Source organism: Ursus arctos, unplaced genomic scaffold, assembly GCF_023065955.2.
Source record: "Ursus arctos isolate Adak ecotype North America unplaced genomic scaffold, UrsArc2.0 scaffold_14, whole genome shotgun sequence".
NCBI classification, from domain to species: domain Eukaryota; kingdom Metazoa; phylum Chordata; class Mammalia; order Carnivora; family Ursidae; genus Ursus; species Ursus arctos.
The window spans coordinates 27,591,802-27,613,409 of NW_026622808.1; the positions used below are offsets into that span (position 1 = coordinate 27,591,802).

The 21,608-nt window shown below is 53.4% G+C and overlaps 1 protein-coding gene across 2 annotated transcripts; it reads left to right on the top strand.

Annotated features, from left to right (window-relative positions):
- The first annotated feature begins 11,639 nt into the window (after window positions 1–11,639).
- Window positions 11,640–15,313, top strand: MVB12A (multivesicular body subunit 12A). Of its 2 annotated transcripts, none has more exons than XM_026500483.4 (9): window positions 11,640–11,827; window positions 11,918–12,016; window positions 12,147–12,243; window positions 13,342–13,468; window positions 13,799–13,918; window positions 13,994–14,100; window positions 14,332–14,393; window positions 14,712–14,771; window positions 14,941–15,313. In XM_026500483.4, exons 1-9 carry the CDS (start codon window positions 11,738–11,740, stop codon window positions 15,001–15,003), a joined length of 825 nt encoding a protein of 274 aa, XP_026356268.1. In that variant the 5' UTR covers window positions 11,640–11,737; the 3' UTR covers window positions 15,004–15,313. The 2 variants fall into 2 exon arrangements, with proteins under 2 accessions (XP_026356268.1, XP_026356269.1); XM_026500484.4 differs by having other exon boundaries at window positions 11,641–11,827; window positions 14,715–14,771.
- The last annotated feature ends 6,295 nt before the right edge of the window (window positions 15,314–21,608 follow it).

Sequence of the window (21,608 nt, forward strand, 5' to 3'; positions counted from 1 at the left end):
GGGACTGTCCAGGGAGAGACCTTGGAAGGGGGCTGGACCCTGGAGGGAGGCCTGAGAGGACTCAGACCGCCCTGGCCTCCTCTCCATGTGGCGAAGGGAACCAGAGCTTCCTGCTGGACATCAGCCTGATGGGAGGCTCCCACCTGTTGCCTGTGGCAGCTGGAAGGTCGTCGTGTGCTTTTCCTGTGGCTCCTTCAGCTACAGCCTGCCCACAGCCCAGACTCCAACCCAGGTTCTGTTGGGTCGGCCATTTCTCGGGTTTGTGGTGAGCTGGGCGAGAGGGTGGGCAAGGCCACAGGGAGGGACCCAGGCCTCCCAGAAGGCCTGGAGAAGCATCCCTAGGCCCCCAGTGGGACGTGCTCTGCCTGGAAGTCCCCATGAAAGCCACTCAGCAGCCAAATAACAAGGGCTAAGGGATGGTCTTGCTGAAGAGGCCCACGGGGAGCTTGTGTGTCCCTTGAGAAGAGCCCCCCTCCCTTGCCAGGACCCCAGGGGCAAACATAAGACCGTGGGCAAAGCTGACTTCGCACTGTCCCGGCCTTCAAACCTTGGGGTCGGTTTGGGACCACACCTGCAGGTCAGAGGCCAAGGCTGCGTGTGAATAGCCCCGCCTCTTGTAGGACCTGGACAAGCAATTTCCTCTCAGCCTCGGTTTCTGTAGCTGTAAAATGGGGATGATAAAAATGAAACCTTTCGGAGCACCCCTAAATTTTGCAACTGAGGAGAGTGCTTGACTCACCTCACTCTAGTTCCAGCCCTGCACGCAAAGAGTTTTTCCCTCTAAAATTCCAATGGAAACAGGCTGCCATTTTTCTGATTTTAGCTTTGTTACTTTTTGTTAAGGATCGTTTTGTCTTAGGATAGTTTTGGATTTGTGGAAAAATAGTGAAGAGGTACAAAAATGTTCCATAGGCCCCCACTTCCAGTTTCTCTGACTTCTTTTATTTATTTATTTATTTATTTAAAGATTTTATTTATTTATTTGAGAGAGAGTGAGAGGGAGCACGAGCAGGGAGGGAGCAGAGGGAGAGGGAGAAGCAGGCTTCCTGCTGAGCAGGGAGCCCCATGTGGGGCTCGATCCCAGGACCTTGGGATCATGACCTGAACCAAAGGCAGACGCTTAACCGACTGAGCCACCCAGGTGCCCCTAGTTTCTCTGCTTCTTACATCTTACATTGGTATGGTGCCTCTGTTTTAATTAACAAACCAATACTGAAACCTTACTAGTAACTAAAGGCCATACACTACTCTGATTCATTCCGTTTTTTTTTTCTTTCTTTCTTTTATTTTTTGAGAGAGCGAGAGTGAGAGCAAGCGAGCGCATGGGGGAGGGGCAGAGGGAGCGGGAGGAAGATTCTCAAGCAGATTCCACACTGAGTGTGGAGCCCGACGTGCAGCTCAATCTCACAACCCTGAGGTCGTGACCAGAGCCAACAACCTGAGTGGACGCTTAACCGACAGAGCCACCCAGACGACCCCGTCAGTTTTTCTTCATGTCCTTTTTATGACCCAGGACCCTGCATTACACTTAGTTGTCACATCTCCTTAGGCCCTCCTGGGCTGAGACAGTTTCTCGGACTTTCTTGCATTTGATGACCGGGCAGTGTTGAGAAGAACCGGTCAGGTGTGTTGTGGGAAGTCACCCAGTTGTGATTTGTCTGGTGTTTTTTCGAGGTTGGCCTGGGGGTGACAGGTTTTGGGGGAGGACCACAGAGGTGAAGTGCCCTGCTCGTCACACCATGTCCAGGGCACATGCCACCAGCCTGACTTTTCATGGTGATGGTGACCTGGATCGGCTGTCTGAGGTGGCCTCTGTCGGGTGTCTCTGCTGTGAAGTTACTCTCCTCCCCCGGTCGGTGCTGTGCCCTGCGGAAGGAAGTTACCAAGCGCAGCCCACACCTAAGCCCACATCTGGGGCAGGACGGAAGAGCACAGGCGCAGGGCTTTTTTTTTTTTTTTTTTTTTTTTTGTGGTTCGTCTTGAGAGGATAATGTAGACATCAAAAAAACAAACTTCTTAAAGGACAAAAAGGTCATCCACAATCCTGCTCCTTTCACTCGGCTCTTCTATCTCTTTCTGTCCGTTAAACTACACACATATGTCATTGTGTCGACCAAACGCCTTACCTTGTTGTGTCACGCCTTACTCTTGAGATGTTTTCACTTGTGCATGGTCCTGGGTGGGTGACAAAGGTCATCTCTAGGTTTGTAGGAAGGCGCTGGCCCAGGGGTTCTTACTCAGGGGCGATTCTGTCCCCAGGGGATATCTGGAGACAGCCCCCTTTCCCTTTCCCTTTCTCTCTCCTCTCCGCCCCTCCCCTCCCCTTCCCTTCTTTTTAAAGATTTATTTATTTATTTGAGAGAGAGAGAGAGAGCATGAACAGGAGGGGCAGAGGGAGAGAGAATCTCAAGTAGACTCTGTGCTTAGCACGGAGCCCAACAAGGGGCTTGATCTCAGGACCCTGAGATCACGACCTGAGCGGAAACCGAGACAAATGCTTAACCGACTGTGCCACCCAGGCACCCTGGAGACAGTTTCAATCGTCATGAACTTCATATTGTGGCAGAGTGGAAGGGCGCTATTGGCATCTGGTGGGTGGAGGCCAGGGGTGCTGCTCAGCACCCCACAGCGCCCAGGACAGCCTGCGGCAGAGAATGACCCTGCGAGAAGCCCTGGCCTGGTCCTGGTGCAGGTTTGGAGTCAGCTGGGCTCGGCCCGCTGGGTCCTGGGTCTCCTGCACCTGCCGAGCCTGCTGGCTTGTAGGCTGGCTGTGACCGCGGTTGTCTCCAGCTGCTCCGAGGACACGACAGGTGCTTAGCTCAGACCTCGGCAACTCCCCACTGCCCTGTCAGTTTGTCATCCTTTGGGAAGTTGTGGATCCGATGTGGTCTTTCCTTAGACTGAATTCCCAGGAATGGGGTTATGGGGTCCCCAAGGATGCATGGCTCCCTGGCTCTCACTTTCCCTAAAGAACAATCCAGAATTTAGACTGGTCCTGCCCCTGCAGGGAGTGGATGCTCAGCTCTCCACGCGTCACACATGCTCTTTCCTTCCAGCTCCTTCCCATCCCTGTTCCAGCATCACCTGGTAGGACAGGCCGGTTTGGGGTGACCTCCATGCACTGTGGCCATTTCCCTGGGTCCATGGTTCAGTCAGCGCCAGCTTCTTGGTCCCGGCCTCTCGCCCGGCCTCAGGGCTGCATGTTGGCATTCAAAACATGTTACTTATTGGAGAAGATCATTGAGCAGATGTGTGGGTTGGTTGACCAATGAGCTGGACCCAGGTGCTTGGAGGCTCCTCACCCCCTCCCCTGTCCCTGGAATGTAACTTCTGCTCATTTTTCCCACACTAAGAGCCCCTTCAAGGATACAACCTTGAGAGAGAACAAGGTGTTTTTGAGACCTTCTGGACTGTATATGTGGGTGAACCCTGCTGAGGTCTCTGCAGAAACTCTGAAGATTCTGGTGGGCGGGTGAAGAGATCTCCCCATCTTGCTGCCATCCAAGACAAGCCTTATGAGTAAGTTCCCCTCCTTATTAAACCTGCCACCTACCCGATCTGGAGCAGTCTGCCTTTTTCTTTGGTCTCTCCCTTCCGTCCATGTATGTGGCCAATTTCAGATCTCCCTTGGGGAGCTCCTGAGGTTGGGAGCCAACAACTGGCAGACAGCCGGGAGACCAGGAAAACGGGCCTTGGGGAAGAGGCACCTGCAGGGAAAATGCCAAGTTGGCCATTGACCTGTATGTGGGGAGGGGTGGCTATTATGTCAGATGCATGTGGACTGCTGTGTGAGTCTGGGATGGTGGAACACACTGGCTAGGCTAATGCACACAGAGGCCTCAATTTGGAGACCTTAGTGTGCTGTTTTGCAAAGCTAGGAGGGTGCTGGCGGAGCTGGGTCTTTTTTTTTTTTTTTCTAAGATTTTATTTATTTATTTGACAGAGAGAGACAGCCAGCGAGAGAGGGAACACAAGCAGGGGGAGTGGGGGAGGAAGAAGCAGGCTCCTAGCGGAGGAGCCTGATGTGGGGCTCGATCCCAGAACGCTGGGATCACGCCCTGAGCCTAAGGCAGACGCTTAACGACTGCGCCACCCAGGCACCCCGGGAGCTGTGTCTTGGGCTCCTGCTCCCAAGGAAAGCAACAGCAGCCTCAGCCAGTGGGGCAGCTCCCAGTTCAGGAAATGTACAAGATAAGAGAATATACTCCCACTGAGCTTATTGATGTGGCTGCCAAGTCCCTGCAAAAGGCCAGGGAAAGTGTCCAGGCGTGGGTAGTGCACCTATGGGATCCAGGCGATGGAGTTTCTCTTACAGGGCAGGAGGCTGAGAAAATAGCCGCACCACCATATACCCCGCCCTCTGATAGCACCTGTGTGGTGCTCAGGGAGCTCAAGGTACTCACTCCATATAGATTAGATTCTTCTAGCCTGCAGGGAGGCTTGGCCAAATGAGGGGGACCTCCCTGGGCCCGGGGCCCTGGAAATCTATAGAAGAGTTACAGCAAATTCTTTTTTTTTAAAGATTTTATTTATTTATTGGAGAGAGAGAGACAGCAGGAGCAGGGAGGAAAGGGAGAAGCAGGCTCCCCGCTGAGCAGGGAGCCCAACATGGGGCTTGATCCCAGGACCCTGAGATCATGACCTGAGTCGAAGGCAGACACTTAACCGACTGAGCCACCCAGGCGCTCCGAGGTACAGCAAATTCTAACGGGGTTGGGAATGAGGCAGGACATGTATACCCCTCTCTTTGAAGGCCCTGATCGGGCCACACTCACTGCAGGAATGAAAGCTAAGATTCTCCAGGCTATGCCCCAAACCTGCTATGGGACACTGATGTCCAATGCCGAACCCGGTTGTGGGACAAGACACTTAGGACATTGGGCGAATCCATTGCTGAGCTAGGGAAACTGACAAATCCTGAGAATGAGTACGGGCTGTGGGAAAGACCTGACACAGAGAGGGAGATCAGGAAGCCAAAAGACTGTCCCAATTGAGAGAGTAAAGGGTCTAATAAAGGACACCTGGAAGCAAATACAGTTTGACCTCATTGATGTCAGGAACCCACCTGAGAAGAGAGAGCGGCCGCCCAATGCCGGGCTGGTTGGCCTGTAGAAAGCCTTCAACCTGAACAACAAACAGTTCAGATCTGCCCCACCTGCCCCACCTGCCCCTACCATCCCTGATGCCCCCTTGCTCTGGCAGAGGCCTCAGGGGTACCGTCCTATTCAGGGTGGGTGCCTCCCACACCCCGGCCATAGAATGCAGGCCAAGATTGCCTCCAGGTGAGGGTGGTAGGGGCAACTGGAAGCCCCATGTTGAGCTCATTATTCACCAGTCCCCCAAAATAAACAAGAAGTGACATCTCTGGTGGGTATGGGAGCTGAAGGTACTCTGACATGGTACCCCTTGGATGTTTTCTGGTTCCTTCGGTGCCATCGATGGTTATGGAGGGCAAGCAGTTATGGTCAGGAAGGTCTCTTTGACACTGCAACTTGAGTTCTCCCCCACGAGAATAAGAGGTGTTGAGTTTTTTTTAGGATTTTATTTATTTATTTATTTGAGAGAGAGAGAGCACGCGAGAGCAAGAGCGCGAGGTGGGGGGTGGTTGGGGAAGAGGGAAAGGGAGAAGCAGACTCCCCACTGAGCAGGGAACCCGACGCAGGACTGGATCCCAGGACCCTGAGATTGCGACCTGAGCCGAAGTCAGCTGCTTAACCGACTGAGCCCCCCGGGCGCCCCGAGAACATGGAGAATCTGAGGTTTCTCTTTCTTCAGTACCAGAGAACATGCTGGGCACTGGCATCCTACAAGGGCAAAGTCTTCAAACCCGCAACAGTGAATTCTGCTCTGGGTGAGAGCAATCAGATCCGTGCTGAGGGGAAATGCCCCCTGGGAACCAGAAAGCCAGCCATCCCCATGAAAGAGTATACTGTCAAACGCTGTAATTGCCTGAGGGGCATGAAGAAATAGGAGAGACTATTTGAGAAGTGCGCCTGGTGCCCCTAGTGCTTTCAACAGCTCGGTATGACCAGTAGAAAAAACAAATGGTTCATGGCGGATGACACAGAATCGAACAAGGTGTGGTCCCCCATCCATGTGGCTGTGTCCAACACCGCCGCCATCTTAGATACCTTGGCCACGGTCCTAGGAGTGTATCATGCTGGGTGGAACTCAGCAGATGCGTTTTCCAGGATACCCCTGGCCACTAAACGCAAGCTCAATTAGCCTTCACGTGGGAGGGACAACAATGGACCTTTCAACGGCTTCCCAAGGCTACTGGCCAGCCCCACCGGACGTCATGGGATGGGAGCCCAAGACTTGTCCCTGTTCTCTGTCCCTACATCTGTAAAATGGGCCCATTGCACTGATAATATAATGCTGACATGCAGAGCCCTGCCTCCGCTGCGGGACACTCTGCAGACTTTGCTGGAACATCTATGAGTGGGAGGATGTGTGGTGAACCTGCAGGAAACTCAAGACCAGGCACCTCCATTTAGGTTGAGCCTCTCGTGAAGGGACAGCATATTCCAGTAAGAACTTTTCTGCCTAGCAAGGGGTGGGTCGAGAGCATGCCCCATTGACTCACCTCTGCCCCGGTTCAAACTCTCGCTTTGACTAAGGCATGCCTATTTGCAGCACCAGAGCACTCTATCCACCAGGCCATGGCATCTAGAAAGAGGGTGCTGCTAGGCCCCGTAGAGGATCTAGATGCTCCAAGTGTCCCCGCCCCTATTCCTGTGGTGGCCCCTGTGGCCTGGAAGGAGCGAGGGGCACATTTCCGCTGATGCCTGGCATACAGAATGTTCTAGAAGGGGTAGCCTACATACATGAGCTACAGTCATTAGCTCCACACTGACACCATCTGGATGGAAACAGGAACAAACCACAGCGGCCCGTGGGTTCAGCTCAGAGCTGGTTTGGCTGGTGATCTGACTGGTGATCCACCGCTCAGAAGCCCTGTTAACCCTTTGCATGGATAGTCGGACTGTTTTAAAAGGATGAACCCTATGGCTTGGACAAGGGAAAGCTGAGCAGTGGATGATCATGAATAAGCCTTTGTGGGGTCAGGCTATGTGGAAAGACATCTGGCTTCACCTGCAGGAGAAGGAGGGATTCTCACTGTCTTCCACATCCAGGTGCCGAGCCCCGCCCTGGCAATCAGGGAACTGATGCCCCAGCCCAGGTAGGAGCCCTGGCCACCAACCTTTCAGTATAGATACCACAGACTGGGTGCAGAGGAAAAGTGGTCACTGTGGCACCTGGGCGGGATGGTGTATTGCCAGGGACACCGGATTGCCCTTGAAATCCAGTGACTTGGTTAATGGGATATCATGTCCTCCATGTTCTAGAACAATGCCCCAGGCAACTGCCAAAGGAGTTGTCTGGGGCCATCCACTGGAGTTCCCAACCAGTAAGGAATTGGCAAGTTGATGACATTGGCCCGTTCCCTTTGAGGGAGGGTTCTTTTTTTTTTTTTTTTTTTTTTAAGATTTTATTTATTTATTTGACAGAGAGACAGCCAGCGAGAGAGGTAACACAAGCAGGGGGAGTGGGAGAGGAAGAAGCAGGCTCCCAGCAAAAGAGCCTGACATGGGGCTCGATCCCAGAACGCTGGGATCATGCCCTGAGCCGAAGGCAGAAGCTTAATGACTGAGCCACCCAGGCGCCCTGAGGGAGGGTTCTTTTTTTTAAAATTTATTTATTAAGTAATCTCCACACCCAGCATGGAACTTGAACTCACAACCCTGAGATCAAGAGTCACACGCGCTACCGACTGAGCCAGCCAGATGCCCCTGAATGAGGGCTCTAACTGTGGTCTGGTTTGTGAGGTCATTGCATCGGGCCTCACCCAAGCTTTCCCCTGTCACCGTGCAAAGCAGGCTGCCACCAATAGGGGATTAGAGACACTAAGTATGATGTATGGAAATCTTCATCAAATAGACGGTGATTGGGGTCACATTTTAAGGGTCATGATGTGCAAGACTGGGTAGAAGAACAGTGACTGGAGGCTCCATCTCCTCCCTCAGCCGCAAGCAGCAGGAGTGGGAGAAAGGAAGAATGGACTATTCAAGCAGCAGGTTAAATTACTAACAGGTAAGGCCACCTTGGCTGGGTGGACCAAGGGACTGTCACAGGCTTAACGCATTTGAATGATCAACCAACCACCCCATCTGCCAGTCTGGGCACCCCTGCCAGAGCACCCACTTCCGCAAAGGTGGTTGGGTTCTCTGGAGATAGTGACTGCCCTGACTCTCACTGTGGTATGCACTGTGCTGCTGAGGACGCAAGCCCCATCCTGCCCGGGAGGGGCATTATCTACTGGAATTTACAATGGGACATCCCGCCGTGATGGGTGAGGGGGAAATACTCAGTCTCCACCGGGATCCTGTTGTCCTGCTGTTAAGCCAGATCTGTGGCAACCCACTATACCTGGAATGGAACACGCACCACTGAAAGAGGGGAGAAGACAGGGATCCCAAGCACGTCCGGCCCCTAGTCCCATTTCCTCACGCCTGACAACGCTGCCTCCCTGGTCAACAGGTCCGGTCCCGCATGCACGACCTGGCCAGGTTCCTAAAACTGTCCCCGCATTAACAAGGCTTCCCCATACAAGTTTCTACTACATACCTGTCTTTCTGGCCTTAGACTTCTGCTGCCCCTGGGGTGTCTGCTCGCGGGATGGGCACCTGCGGGAAATACCTTTCTACAGACGGCCCACTTGTGTGCCTGGCAAAGGAGTTGATCCACCCTGGTGGGTATGCGGGCAGCCGCCCCTCTTTAGCTTGTCAGGATTGCTATAGTGGGTATCACTCCTCCGGGGAGGGGAGCAGAAGGCACTCGAGCAGTACATTAAGAGAGCACAAGCTAGGACAGGTCCTCTCAATTCAGCTGGTATTAGCAATGCTGATCCAGAAATCTGGCCTGTGGCACATCTCTCAGTAACATTGGGCATTGGGTATTCTTTTTCTGTTGATTGAATGAAACAGGCAGCCCATCCAAGTGTCCTAAAAATACCACTATCAGAGCCATAGGTGGCTTCACTCAGATTTGGGTTGGGTTCCTGTGGCTTACCCTGGGTTATAGAGAGTTGAGCACTCATGTACCTCAACGTGGCAAACAGAAAACAAAACAAAACCAAGAAACCACTCTAAACAGAACCAACTCAAGTACACCAGGAATATGGGATGGACGTCACTGTAACATAAATCCAAATGGGACCCAATGATCGTGTGGCTCAAATCTTTGGCTTGGCTTCCGCCTGGGTGGTTGGGCCTCTACACCCTAGGTTCTCCCAGAACTCTGCTCCACGGTAACAAAAGTTGCCAATCTCCCCCTCCTCAAGGCCAGATGGGTGTGTTGTTTTCCACTGGTATGATCACTTGGCCGCCATGTTTGTTCCCTCCATTGGCCTGGAGGAAGTTGTAGCATGCACAGATGCCCTTACTAAGTTCACCCAGTAAAGCCTTAAATGATAGCCAGCAAAGCTTGTCCTACTAAACCCTGAAATGTTGCTAATGAGGAAAGCTGTCCACCAGATTAGGATGGACTTGGACATTATGACTGCCTTGTAAGGAGGCATTTATGCCATTATCCAAGCAGAATGTTGTGTGTTCACACCTGATGAGTCTGCTAATGTATCATCTTTATTAAAGCACATGAGGACACAAGCCAATGCCCTGAGTGATCCCACCCCCAGCCTAAGGGACTTAATAAATGAGTGGTTTGGATCGTGGGAGTCCTGGTGGAAAAAATGGTTACTTATTTTGGGAGTCATTATCCCAATCTGTGTTTTGCCTCATATGTGCTTAGATTGCTGCTATGGTGTCTGCCTGCAATGCAGCCAGACAGCTACCAAGCAAGCCAAATCCATGTTAATGGAAACCCCTTCTCCTTTTTGTGCCATCTTTTCCAGGACATTTGTTTCTTTTCTTTTTCTTCCTTCCTTCCTTCCTCCCTTCCTCCCTCCCTCTCTTTCTTTCTTTTCTTTTCTTTCAAGATTTCATTTATTTATTTGTCAGAGAGAGAAAGAGAAAGCACAAGCAGGGGGAGCAGCAGGCAGAGGGAGAAGCAGGCTCCCTGCTGAGCAAGGAGCCCTATGTGGAACTCCATCCCAGGACCTCGGTATCATGACCTGAGCCAAAGGCAGACGCTTAACGGACTGAGCCACCCAGGCGTCCTGTGGCATCTTACAGGCATTGACATTTGAATGTCATATACTTTTCACATGTCACCAAGTACCCTTTTGATTGCTTTCCCCTTTTCAATCATTTACACATGTAAAAACCATTTTTAGCTCACAGGTTGAATAAAAGCCAAACCACAGGCCAATCCAGGATATTGCAGAAAATGGAGAGATATAGAAGAGTAGATACTACTCTGTTCCCTAATTTTTCATATTTTCCCCTGAGGGGTGTAAAAGCATTCATATTAAGTACATTATATCTCAGGGAGCAGGCAGTGAGTTAGACCCGAGCTGGAGGCAAGGGCGGTGATAAATAGGTCACACATTAAGAAGCCTGGGGGCTTTCCTTGTGGCTTTGTGGCAGCAGGCTAGTCGACCAAGAACCACAGGTGCAGAACCTGTGGTCTTCTCTCCAATCTTTTTTTTTTTTTATTTAAAGATTTTTTAATTTTTATTCATTTGACAGAGACAGCCAGCGAGAGAGGGAACACAGCAGGGGGAATGGGAGAGGAAGAAGCAGGCTCCTAGCGGAGAAGCCCGATGTGGAACCCGATGTGGAGCCCGATTCCAGAACGCTGGGATCACGCCCTGAGCCGAAGGCAGGCGCTTAACGACTGCGCCACACAGGCGCCCCTTCTCTCCAATCTTTGCCCCAGGGTGACTAGGTTCATTATAGTATATTTACAGTGTGGTTTCGACCCCCACCTCCTACCCCCCTGTGGAAGATGATTGTGACACTTCCCGTAGGGCCAAAACTCCCCCTCCCAACCGGTAGGAGGAGACCCTTAGATGATTGGAAACCTCGGAAGCCGACCACCACAGTTATGCTCATAAAGACACCCCTAGCCTCGGGTCAGTTGCCATCTCTGGGCCTGCCCCCCTCCCACCTCCAGAGTGTGCGGTTCTTAATAGACTGCTTTGTGCTTGCTACCTTACTTCTGGCTGTCTTCACTTATGCGCGGGTTCTCGGGTAAATCTTGCGTGGAGAATCCAAGCACCGAGACCTCCACGCACACAACGCAGTCTCCCACCAGTAACATGAACAAATCCTCAAATTACACAATTTTTCATGACTCACGGTGGTCCGTATTTTTTGTTATTTTAACTAATCGCTGCATAATCCCTGAAAGTTTCCTCTAGGATGACTTCCTAGAACTAGAATTGCGCTTTTTCACATTTCTCCCCTGAAAGTCCAGGTGTGTCTCTGGAGAGGCTGATGCCGCAAGGGATTCTGGGGAGTGTAGTTCTGGTTTGGGGCAAGCCATGACTAAGGGCGCAGAGCTGGGATATCGGAAATCGCTCGGGGTGAGAAAGAGCGACACAATTTTCGGTAAACGTCGCTCACAGGCGCGCCTGTGCGACGCACGGGGGCGTGGCCTCACTTTCCTCCACGATTGGCCAGCTATCTTCCGGGCACGCGCAGACGGCTCTTTTGACCTCCGCCTTCCATACGGTCGTCTGGGATTTGTAGTTCAGACTCCTACCCGAACTCGGCCACGGGTCGGCGGCTCGGAGTTCCGAGGTCGTCCCAGCCTTCGGCTCTTGGCTGGGAGGATGGATCCAGGACCCGGGACCGACACGGCGCCGCTGACTGGCCTGGCCTGGTCGTCGGCCTCGGCGCCTCCGCCGCGGGGATTCAGTGCGGTGAGCGACGTCGGGAGCCCGGGGATTAGAAAGGGCAGAGGCGGCCGCGTCGGGGTAGGAGCCTGGCGCTGACTCGCGTCCACCCCGTAGATCTCCTGCACCGTGGAAGGGGCGCCGGCAAGCTTCGGCAAGAGCTTCGCGCAGAAGTCTGGCTACTTTCTGTGCCTCAGTTCTTTGGGCAGCCTAGAGGTAAGGGGAGCCCGCCGTCGGCATCCCCGGGGTCCGCCCACTCCCCTGTCCTTTTGCGGGGCCCTACGCCAGGCGCGCTGTCCCCGCTGCAGCGTGACTGTCGCTGTGTCCTCCCCTTCCTCCCCCTCAGAATCCGCAGGAGAATGTGGTGGCCGATATCCAGGTCCTGGTGGACAAGAGCCCCCTCCCACCGGGCTTTTCCCCGGTCTGCGACCCCCTGGACTCCAGTGAGGCCCGCGTCCGAGGCTGGGGGTGGGGTGGAGGGGCCGCGTTCGGGACCCTGTGGGCAGGACCAGGGAGGGGTGGAGGGACGACAGGTGCTTGTTTTCCGAGCCTCCACCGCTCCACTCGATGCACTGGGTGATGACAGGGTTGGCTGTGGAGCCGAGCCCTGTTCTGGGGTGGGGCCACATGCCCTGCCCTGCGTAAAAATGTGCGATTGGCACAGCCTCTGACCTAGAGTAAGAGTTGTGACCTGTTTTATTACTGTTCCTGCTACATCTTACATCGTAGCCAAGCTGAACCACGGGCCATTTCCAAGCCTTTTCCTTTCCAGGCTTTTGCACACACTGTTTCCTCTTCCTGGAGCACCCTTCCGCCACTCTTCCGGCTAGCTAATACTTGGTTCTCCCTCAGGTCTCTGCTTGGCTCTCCCCACCCCTCTCCTCTGGCGCCTGTAGCCCTGGTGCTGCCCTCCCAGGCCTGACCACCCTGCTTTCCAACCACCTGGCTCTCCCTGCCTCTCACTGTGCCTTGTCCTGTGTATTTGACTCTCAGGGTATATCTATTGATGTTGGAGTTGGCAGACTTCTTCTGTACAGGTCCAGATAGTAAATATTTTAGGCTTTGTGGGCCAGATAGTGTCGTGGCCTTACCACCCCCCCCCCCGCCAGTCCTTTAAAACCCTGAAAACCATTCTTAGCTCATAAGCCCTGCAAAAGCAGAATTTGGATGTCATTTGGCTCATGGGCTGGAGTTTGCTGACTCCTGGATTAGAGGACTAAGGAAAAGTGAGGTTTGCAGGGCCAGGAGGGGCATTCGGTTCTGTCTGATTCCACAGCTGCCCACCCTTGCTGTAGGTGCCCAGGGTCACCCCATGAATGCTTCTCCATGTCACCAAAGATAAGTCTGCCCCAGTGTAGCTCCTAAAGGCTACATGGAGTCCCCTCCTCTGGCTAAACCACTCATGAGTTAACCATTGACCTAAAGCTATCCAGGGCACTGCCTTAAACAGCGCCCTGGCAAGCATCATCCACTAGCCATCTTTGGGCCCCCTTCGCTGCTTCTTCCCTCTTCTCACTCCCTTGCCTCCCCCTCGCCCCCAGAGGCCTCTGTGTCCAAGAAGAAACGTATGTGTGTGAAGCTGGTGCCCTTGGGGGCTGCGGACATGGCTGTGTTCGATGTCCGGCTGAGCGGGAAGACCAAGACGGTGCCTGGATACCTGCGAGTAGGGTAGGGCCACCCCCAGCCTCTGACCTCCTTTGCCCGCCAGCTCGCATATCCGCCCTGCTGACCCTCAGCGACTCTCCTGAGGCCTCCTGTGCCTTCTGTCGCTTCCCTGTGCCTCCATTTCCACAGGTTCAAACAGGGCTAATTGTCTCAGTCTTGTAGGGTTCTTATGAGGAGTGAGTTGATGAGTCCGAAGCACGGAGTCCCATGATCAGACCCAGCAGTATTAATTCGGATGTTGCTCAGGGCGCGGGCTAAGACAGGATGCAAATCCCCCAAAGGGCTGGCGTCATCCGCTTGGGCCAGAACCTCCCTACTTCTCTCTCCTTCTAGGGACATGGGGGGCTTTGCCATTTGGTGCAAGAAGGCCAAGGCCCCAAGGCCGGTGCCCAAGCCCCGAGCTCTCAGCCAGGACATGCGGGGCCTCTCCCTGGACCCACCTGCCCAGCCCGGGTGAGTCCTCAGGCTTGGGAATGGGGCGGCCGTGGGGGGAATTAGGCCTCACCAGTGCTGTCCTGCCTCCACCAGCAAGGGTGGCTTTCCAGAGCGGACCCTGTCCAGGTTAGGCTCTCGGGCGTCTACTCTGCGGAGGAGCGACTCCATCTATGAGGCCTCCAACCTCTATGGCATCTCAGGTGAGTGCCGAGCAAGAAACTGAGGCACTGGGGTGGGGCGAGACTGGCTCAAGGTGGGATAGCCAGGAAGGGGTGGGGCCAGGGTTGGAACCAGGCCTGGGCCTCCCCAATTTTTGCAAAGACCGGGGAGAGCCAGGGGTTTGGGGCTGAGCCTCTCTGGTTGCGGCTGGACCGCAGGCAGGCTGCAAGCTCCCTGTGTCTCAGCCCCTACCCTTAACCTCCTTTCCTTAGCCATGGATGGTGTTCCCTTCACGCTGCACCCCCGGTTCGAGGGCAAGAGCTGTGGCCCCCTGGTGAGTCTCTGTTGGGGCAGCTTGGGTCTGCCCCTGCCAGTTGTCTTCTTAGGGGTCAGGATACAGAGAGGGTCATCCATGTACCCAGTGCCCCAGCACAGAGGCCCATGTTCCTGGGTTGGAGGAGGCTGGAAGCTGGAGGGTCTTAGTCTCAGAATGGGGCATCAGGAGGGACAGCTGGATACTGGTGGCAAGAGGCTGTGGCTGGAAGGATGAGGGGATGTTCGGGCAAATATTGAGGGAGGCCTTCCTTGAGGATGAGGGAATGGGGTTCTAGGTTAGGGTCCCCGCCCAAGACTGCCCTCTGCCTCTGCCCAGCAGGTCTTCTCTGCCTTTGCCGATCTGACCATCAAGTCGCTGGCGGATATCGAGGAGGAGGTGGGTACAGGGCCCAGGATGGGGTGCTGGAGGACCAGTCTCCCCCGGCCACGCCCCATCTCCCGAGGGCTGGCGCTCACTAAGCCCCTAATTGTCTTCACCCCCTCACCATTCCTCAGGCACCGCTATGGCCCCTCACTCACTCTGTGTTCTCCTTGCCCCCCCCCAGTATAACTATGGCTTCGTGGTGGAGAAGACTGCAGCCGCACGCCTGCCTCCCAGCGTCTCGTAGCTCTTGGTCAGCCCCAGGGAAGAGCCCTCTGTCCAACAGCCCTGACACCCCGGGACCAGCAGCCACCCCGCCCCACAACATCTTGGGAACCTTGGCGATGCAGGGCGTTCTAGACCCTCAGCACCCAGTGGAGCCACAGCCCTGGAGAAGGAGCAGGACCGGTGATGGGGTCTCTCGCCCCCTGGGCCCTGCAGGGCAGGGGTGGGGGCTGGACGGAAACCAGTGCCTTCAAGTCATTTGTGTCAAAACTCTCTGATGCCTGGAGGCCATGTGGGCGTCCTCCTGGCAATAAACACGACCATGCGCCCACCGTCTGGAGTCCCGATCCTGGCTGCGGGTCCTCTGTGGCTCGCAGTCTTTGCCATGCACACCCAGCACGAGCCAGGGGGCCGATGTCCACCCAGTAAGCGAAATTGGGGAGGGGAGGCAGCACGGTTGCCACTCCCAGAATATTCCATAGAGGGGGAAACTGGCTCAGCGAGTGACTGAGCAGGCTTGTAGACCACAGAGAAGACCCGGTCCGCCCCTCCCTTAGCACGCATAGCAGGAATAATAGTTTCAGTTATACTTAGATCATGGGGATCACATCCCTAGCACCTGATGGATCCCCTTTGGTGTTCCCATACCCCGGTAGGAAGCCCTGGTTTTGCACATCTTACAGATAGGGAAACTGAGGCAGGGGCAGCTAAGGTCACAGCTGAGATGTTCTTTTTTTAAAAGATGTTATTTATTTGAGAGAGAGAGAGAGAGTGAACAAGCATGAGCAGGGGGAGGGGCAAAGGGGCAAGGAGACTCCCCTTGAGCACAGAGCTGGTTGCGGGGCTCGATCCCAGGACCCTGAGATCATGACCTGAGCCGAAGGCAGAAGCTTAACCAACCAAACCACCCAATCACCCTCCCAGCTGAGATTTGCATCTAGAGCCTACTCTCTTCACCTTCAAGCTGTTCTATGTGTCTTTTTTCTCTGGTGTGTGATAGATACATTCAATCAATTCTCATTATTCGCAGTAGTTACGTTCTATAACGTTGCAGTGAAAACGGAGTTAGTCAGGGAATACTGGATTCCACAGCGAATACAGAGGTAGGTTCCTGCAAGCCTTTGGTTACATTTTTGTCAAGCAATCAATATGTGACCTTGTTCTGTGTGTGTTTCAAGACACCTTGTTTAATCCATACTGCTGATTGGTTAACATTGAACCTCCGGCCATCTGCACTATAACTCATGCCTGAACAAAGCTCATCTAACACATGTTTTCTCCAGGAGGCACATCCCAGCCTTCTTGCATTCGGGGACACTAGACAGTATTAAGCACTATGCTTGGAGACCTCTTTTTTTTTTTTTTTTTTTTAAGATTATTTATTTGACAGAGAGAGAGACAGCCAGCGAGAGAGGGAACACAAGCAGGGGGAGTGGGAGAGGAAGAAGCAGGCTCCCAGCGGAGGAGCCTGATGTGGGGCTCGATCCCAGAACACAGGGATCACGCCCTGAGCTGAAGGCAGACACTTAATGACTGCACCACCCAGGCACCCCAACTTTTCTTTTTTTTTTTTTAGAGATCTTATCTATTTACTTGAGAGAGAGCAAGCGAGAGAGAGAGCACCAGCGGGGAAGAGGGGCAGAGAGGGTAGAGGGAGAAGCAGACTCCCCACAGAGCAGGGAGCCGGACGTGGGGCTCAATCCCAGGACCCTGAGACCATGAGCTGAGCCAAAGGCAGGCGCTCAACCAACTGAGCCACCCAGGCATCCCTGGAGACCTTTTTAAATAGCAAAATTGCCAACGAAAAAGCACCAAAATGTGAAAAACGTGCCACTAGACAGACCATAAAAAGGTCTCCTGTTCACAGTCCCAGCTGAAGCAAGATGGCGGAGCATCACCACGTCCCACCAACGAGGACCGTGTGTCTTGGTGATTCACATTTCCCCCTGCTCTGTGCATGTCCTTGGATGACCACAAAGTGCTGCAAGTATTGGTTTGGGGGTTGCAAATAAATCTCAGCCAGTGGAACTCACAAATACGAGATCTGTGAATAATGGGGCGGGCCAATTGGTAAATTAATGACCCCAGACTCACACTGTTTTTCTCCCAGGCCCACGCTTCTTCCTTTTCTGCTCTGTCCTCCCTAGGACCCCGTAGCGTCAGGGTGGCCCAGGTTCTGCTGCAGTCAGGAACATCCCCGGATCTCTGTGGCTTAGAAAGACTAAGACTTCTTTTTCATTCGCACCACATGCCCGTGGCAGGGCAGCAACAGCCTCTGCGGGTCACGGTCCCTGAGACCTGCCTGAAGGGGCTGCCACCATCTCGCTGTGACAGCAGGGGGCAGACTCAGGAAGCTCTTGCCCTGTCAGGAAAATGCCCTGGCCTGGAGGTGCCCCGTCAGAGCTCTGCTCACAGATCATTGGCCAGAACACGCCCCACGGGGCCCCGGAAGGTGTGTACCATCCACCTGGGCACTTGTATCTAACAGCACTGTCCGGGGGGCCTGAGGGGGGAGATCCTGTCCTGCTCTGGGGTCTGAGGGAAGCAGAATGGCCCTGTCCTGGGAGTCTGAGGGGAGAGAGAGCAAGCTGTCTGGAGGAGGGGGGGGCAAGGGCAGATTGTGCAAAATGTGCCCCCTGCCCCGTGTAGCTCAGCTGCCTTGGGAAAACGAGGCCTTTGGTGCTGAGACATCTCCCCACATCTCCCCTCTCTGGCACAGCCGGCACCTGCTGGGTCCCGCCCTGGCTGCTCTGGCGCCGGCCGTGGAATCTAATCTGGCTGGGAAGCAAAGGCTGTTTGTTCTCCCTGGTCACCTTCGTGGCCACCCTGAAACCAGCTCTGGATCGCTTTCCAGGGCATCCGCGGGTGACCAGGGGCCCCCAGATGAGCCGTCCTGGCCCTGCATCTGACTGGACTAGCTGTGCTAGGCCAGTGACCCCACAAAATCCCAACCCTCTGAGCCCCATGGGGCCTGAGGACAGCCTCAGGAAGTGTGGGAGAGTCACCTTGGAGCCCACCCGACTTGGGCCACCTCAATCTTGACTGCCATGGCTGAGATTACACCATCCTGGGCTACAGAGGAGGGAGCCAAAGCTTTATCCTTCTTTCCTTTGGCTTGCTCCCACCTGAGACAGGTGTCACAGGGTGAGATGATGTCCCAGCTCCACTGCTCACTTGCTGATGACTCTGAGCAGTGACTTAACCTCTCTATACCTCAGTTTCTTCTTCTTTACAATGGGAATCTCTATGCGCCTTACCTCAGTGCAGCTTCGAGGGAGAATGCGCGCATCCCTCGACTGCTCTACTGACTTGCAGAAACACTTTCCGGAGCTGAAAGGCCGCCTTGCCAGCTGAACGATTTCTGGAGTGCAAAGTTCAAGCAGGTGCATGGGGATGCAAACCCCAGTGGTTTCTGTCAGTGCAAAATCCATGTTTCCTGTATTCAAATGTTGCTGAGCCCAGCTGTGGCCCCTAATGCACTCTCCACCCCTAGGTCAGAGCACCCACCTGGGCCAGATTCAAACATCCCCTTGCCACCCCCCTTCAAGCCCCCTAAAGCTACTGGGTTCTACTTCATCATTCATTCTGCCTGCTCTTGAACGTGATAGAAGTGTAATGCCCTAGTGAGTTCTCTTCTGAGTCTGGCTAATTCTGTTCAATATTATGTCCGTGACATTTCTCTAGGCTGTTGCCTGTATGAGTAATTCCTTCTTTTTCGTTTCTGAGTCCATTGCATGGATGTACCAATCTGTTTGCCTGTTGATAAATGTCTGGGTTGTCTCCCGTCCGTGGCCACTGAGCAAAACTACCCTGAGTTCTCTTGTACGTGTTTTTTTTTTTCCTTGTACATGTCTTTTGAGGAACATGCACTCATTCCTGTTGTGTAAATGCCCCAAGTGGAGATTGTGGGTAGTAGGTGAGGCCTATGTTCAGCTTTCGCAGATACAGCTGAGCAGATTTCCAAGACCGTTTACCAATTTACTCTCCCGCCCACAATGAATGAGAGTTCCAGTGACTCCATGTCTTCACCAACACTCGGCAATGTCAATTGTGTTAATTTTGGCCGCTTGTCTTGCCAGAGTTTGAACTCCTTAGCTGTTCTGCACACTCTTGCCGGTGTAGAGATCCTAGCTGAAAACAGCTGATTTGTGCTGTATGGAAATCACCTCTTTCTCATTTTGCTTATCCACCTGCTCTTTTTATTTGTCTTTGGGCAGATCCTGAAGCGAACTTATGAGGCATGAGGTAGCTTCTGAGATGGTCCCCAAAGACCCTGGTGTCCTGCTGTTCAGGCCCTCCCTTGGGTCTGGGCTGGACCTAGTGACTCACTTCTAACCAGCATGGGGTGATGGGGTGTCGCTTCCATGATTAGGTTCTAAGACAGTGACTTCTGCCTGGTTGCAGACTCTCTTGCTGGCTTTGCGGAAGCATACCAGCTTGTAAAGAGGCCCATGTGTCACGGAACTGAGGGCAGCCTCTTACCAACAGCCAGAAAGAAACTAGGCCCTCAGTTCCACAGCTTGTAGGGAATTAGGGAACAGACTCCTGGCAACAGCCATGAAGTGAGCTTGGAAGCAGATCCCACCCCCGTTGAACCCAGACAGCAGTCTGAAGGGGAAGATTCAGTTGAGCCATGCCCAGACTCCTGACCCACAGAAACTGGCAGATAATAAATGCGTGTTGTTTTGAGTGGCTAACTTTGGGGGATGATTTGTTATGCAGGAAGAACTAACAGATACAAACGCAAAGAATATTGAAGTTGGGGAAAGAAAACGTGCTGGATTTTCAGGTGGTATTTATGTGATTCTTGCTCCATTTATCCTAATTAACTCCATTTTGCACCTCGGGTGGTCTTCTGAGCCTAAGGTCCAATTTGTACTGTACCTATAACTGTCCTGAGATGGAGAGCTCATGAGGTCTTTTCAAAATTCTTATTTCACCTAAAATATATACTGAAGTGTGTTCATAAAGTGTTTTCTGGGTGTGTGTGTGGGGGAATATACCCCTTGTTGTGCTGAGCAATTTCCTTCAAGGTGGCATCTGGCCTTCCATTCTAAATGTCACCAGCACAGAGGACCCCAGCTCCATTCTGCCATTTCCAGTAGATTGCATGTGCAGAACTAAAGAGACACCAGTTGTATCAAGGGGACAACAATGGCGATGCTTGTGTGAGTGAGGCAGGGTATTTGGCCCATGGTGGGCATCCAACACTCAGTAGTTCTTCTCAACCAGGTATAGTGTGGTTAAGGGCTTTCAGTAATCCCCACTATGCCTGCTGTTGCAAAAATGCAACACAGCTGGAGCAGACTCTCTCTGTGCCTCACTCCCATTCACCCCCTCCATGTTCATCTCTCCCTGTTGAATGTCATTCACAGCAAATACCTCCAACCCTGCCTGGGGCCTCCTTTGGCCACAGGAGTGTGCCCAGCTGGTGCACAGGGAAGACCAGAAGTATGAGAGGTTAATCGCTCTAGAAGCAGCTCTCAGCCAATACCTGATGGGGGTCAGAGGATAAACAACCCAGGCCCCGAGCCCCTGTTTTGGGACCACTCTGCTGTGTGTGCTCTATGCTGTCTCCCAGAGGTCTCCAGCAACGTGGAGCCCCCATTGCCCACAGTACTGTCTACTCATTGATGTCCCTGAAGGGCTCTGGGGCTTCCTGGGGTAACCTCCCACATCAACAAACCGCATCCCCCAAATTATCTCGAGGTCTGGTTCTGATGATCCCAATCCAAGGCAACATCTTTGGGAGATATTGTCCACTCTCCAATCACACCAGGATGCCCACAGCTGCCGGTTTTTGCGTGGCCCATGGAATTAATGGAGACATTGATATCCTTTCTGATTTGGTCCTCATAGCTGTGTTTGGTGGACTGGAAGAGGTTATCTTACTTTATAAAGGAAACTAAAGTGGCAGGTCGCATGACTGTTCCCTGAGCCAGGTCTGTCCCAGCTCCTGGAGGACACAGAGTGACCTGAGCATTTGGCTCCAGCCCCAGGACCAGCCTCGTCCCCTCTCACCTGATTTTGGCTGAGATATGAGGGTGCTTGGCACCCCTTCCAGAGCAGAGCCGGCAAGACAGGGGAGGGGGGCAGGTTTCGGCCAGGCTATGGGCAGCACTCCCAGCCGGCCTTCCAAGCTGGAACTCTGCATGGTTTTCAGGGCTCCTGTTCTGGATGAGGGGGGATGAGCAGGGGTCAGACGTGGATGAGGCTAGCGAGCTCGAGGGGTGCAACATTTAAGGAGCTCATTTTAGTTGAAGGGCCCACCTGCACCTGCAGGAGCCTGAGAGCGAGAGCATCCTTAAATTTATCTTGATTGAGGTGAAATTCATATAACACAGAATTCACCATTTTAAAGTGCACAATTCAGTAGCATTTAGTGCACTGACAATGTTGTGCAAACATTACTCCTGTCTAGTTCCAGAACATTTCTATCACCTGGAAAGGAAACCCTGTCCTCATGAGCAATCACTCCCCATCCCACTCCCCCAGCCCCTGGCCCCCGATAACCTGCTTCATCTCTATGGATCTGCCTGTTCTGGAAGTGGAATCACACACTATGTGGCCCTTTTGTGTGTGACTTCTTTCACTTGGCATGATGTCTTCGAGTTTCATCCATATGTA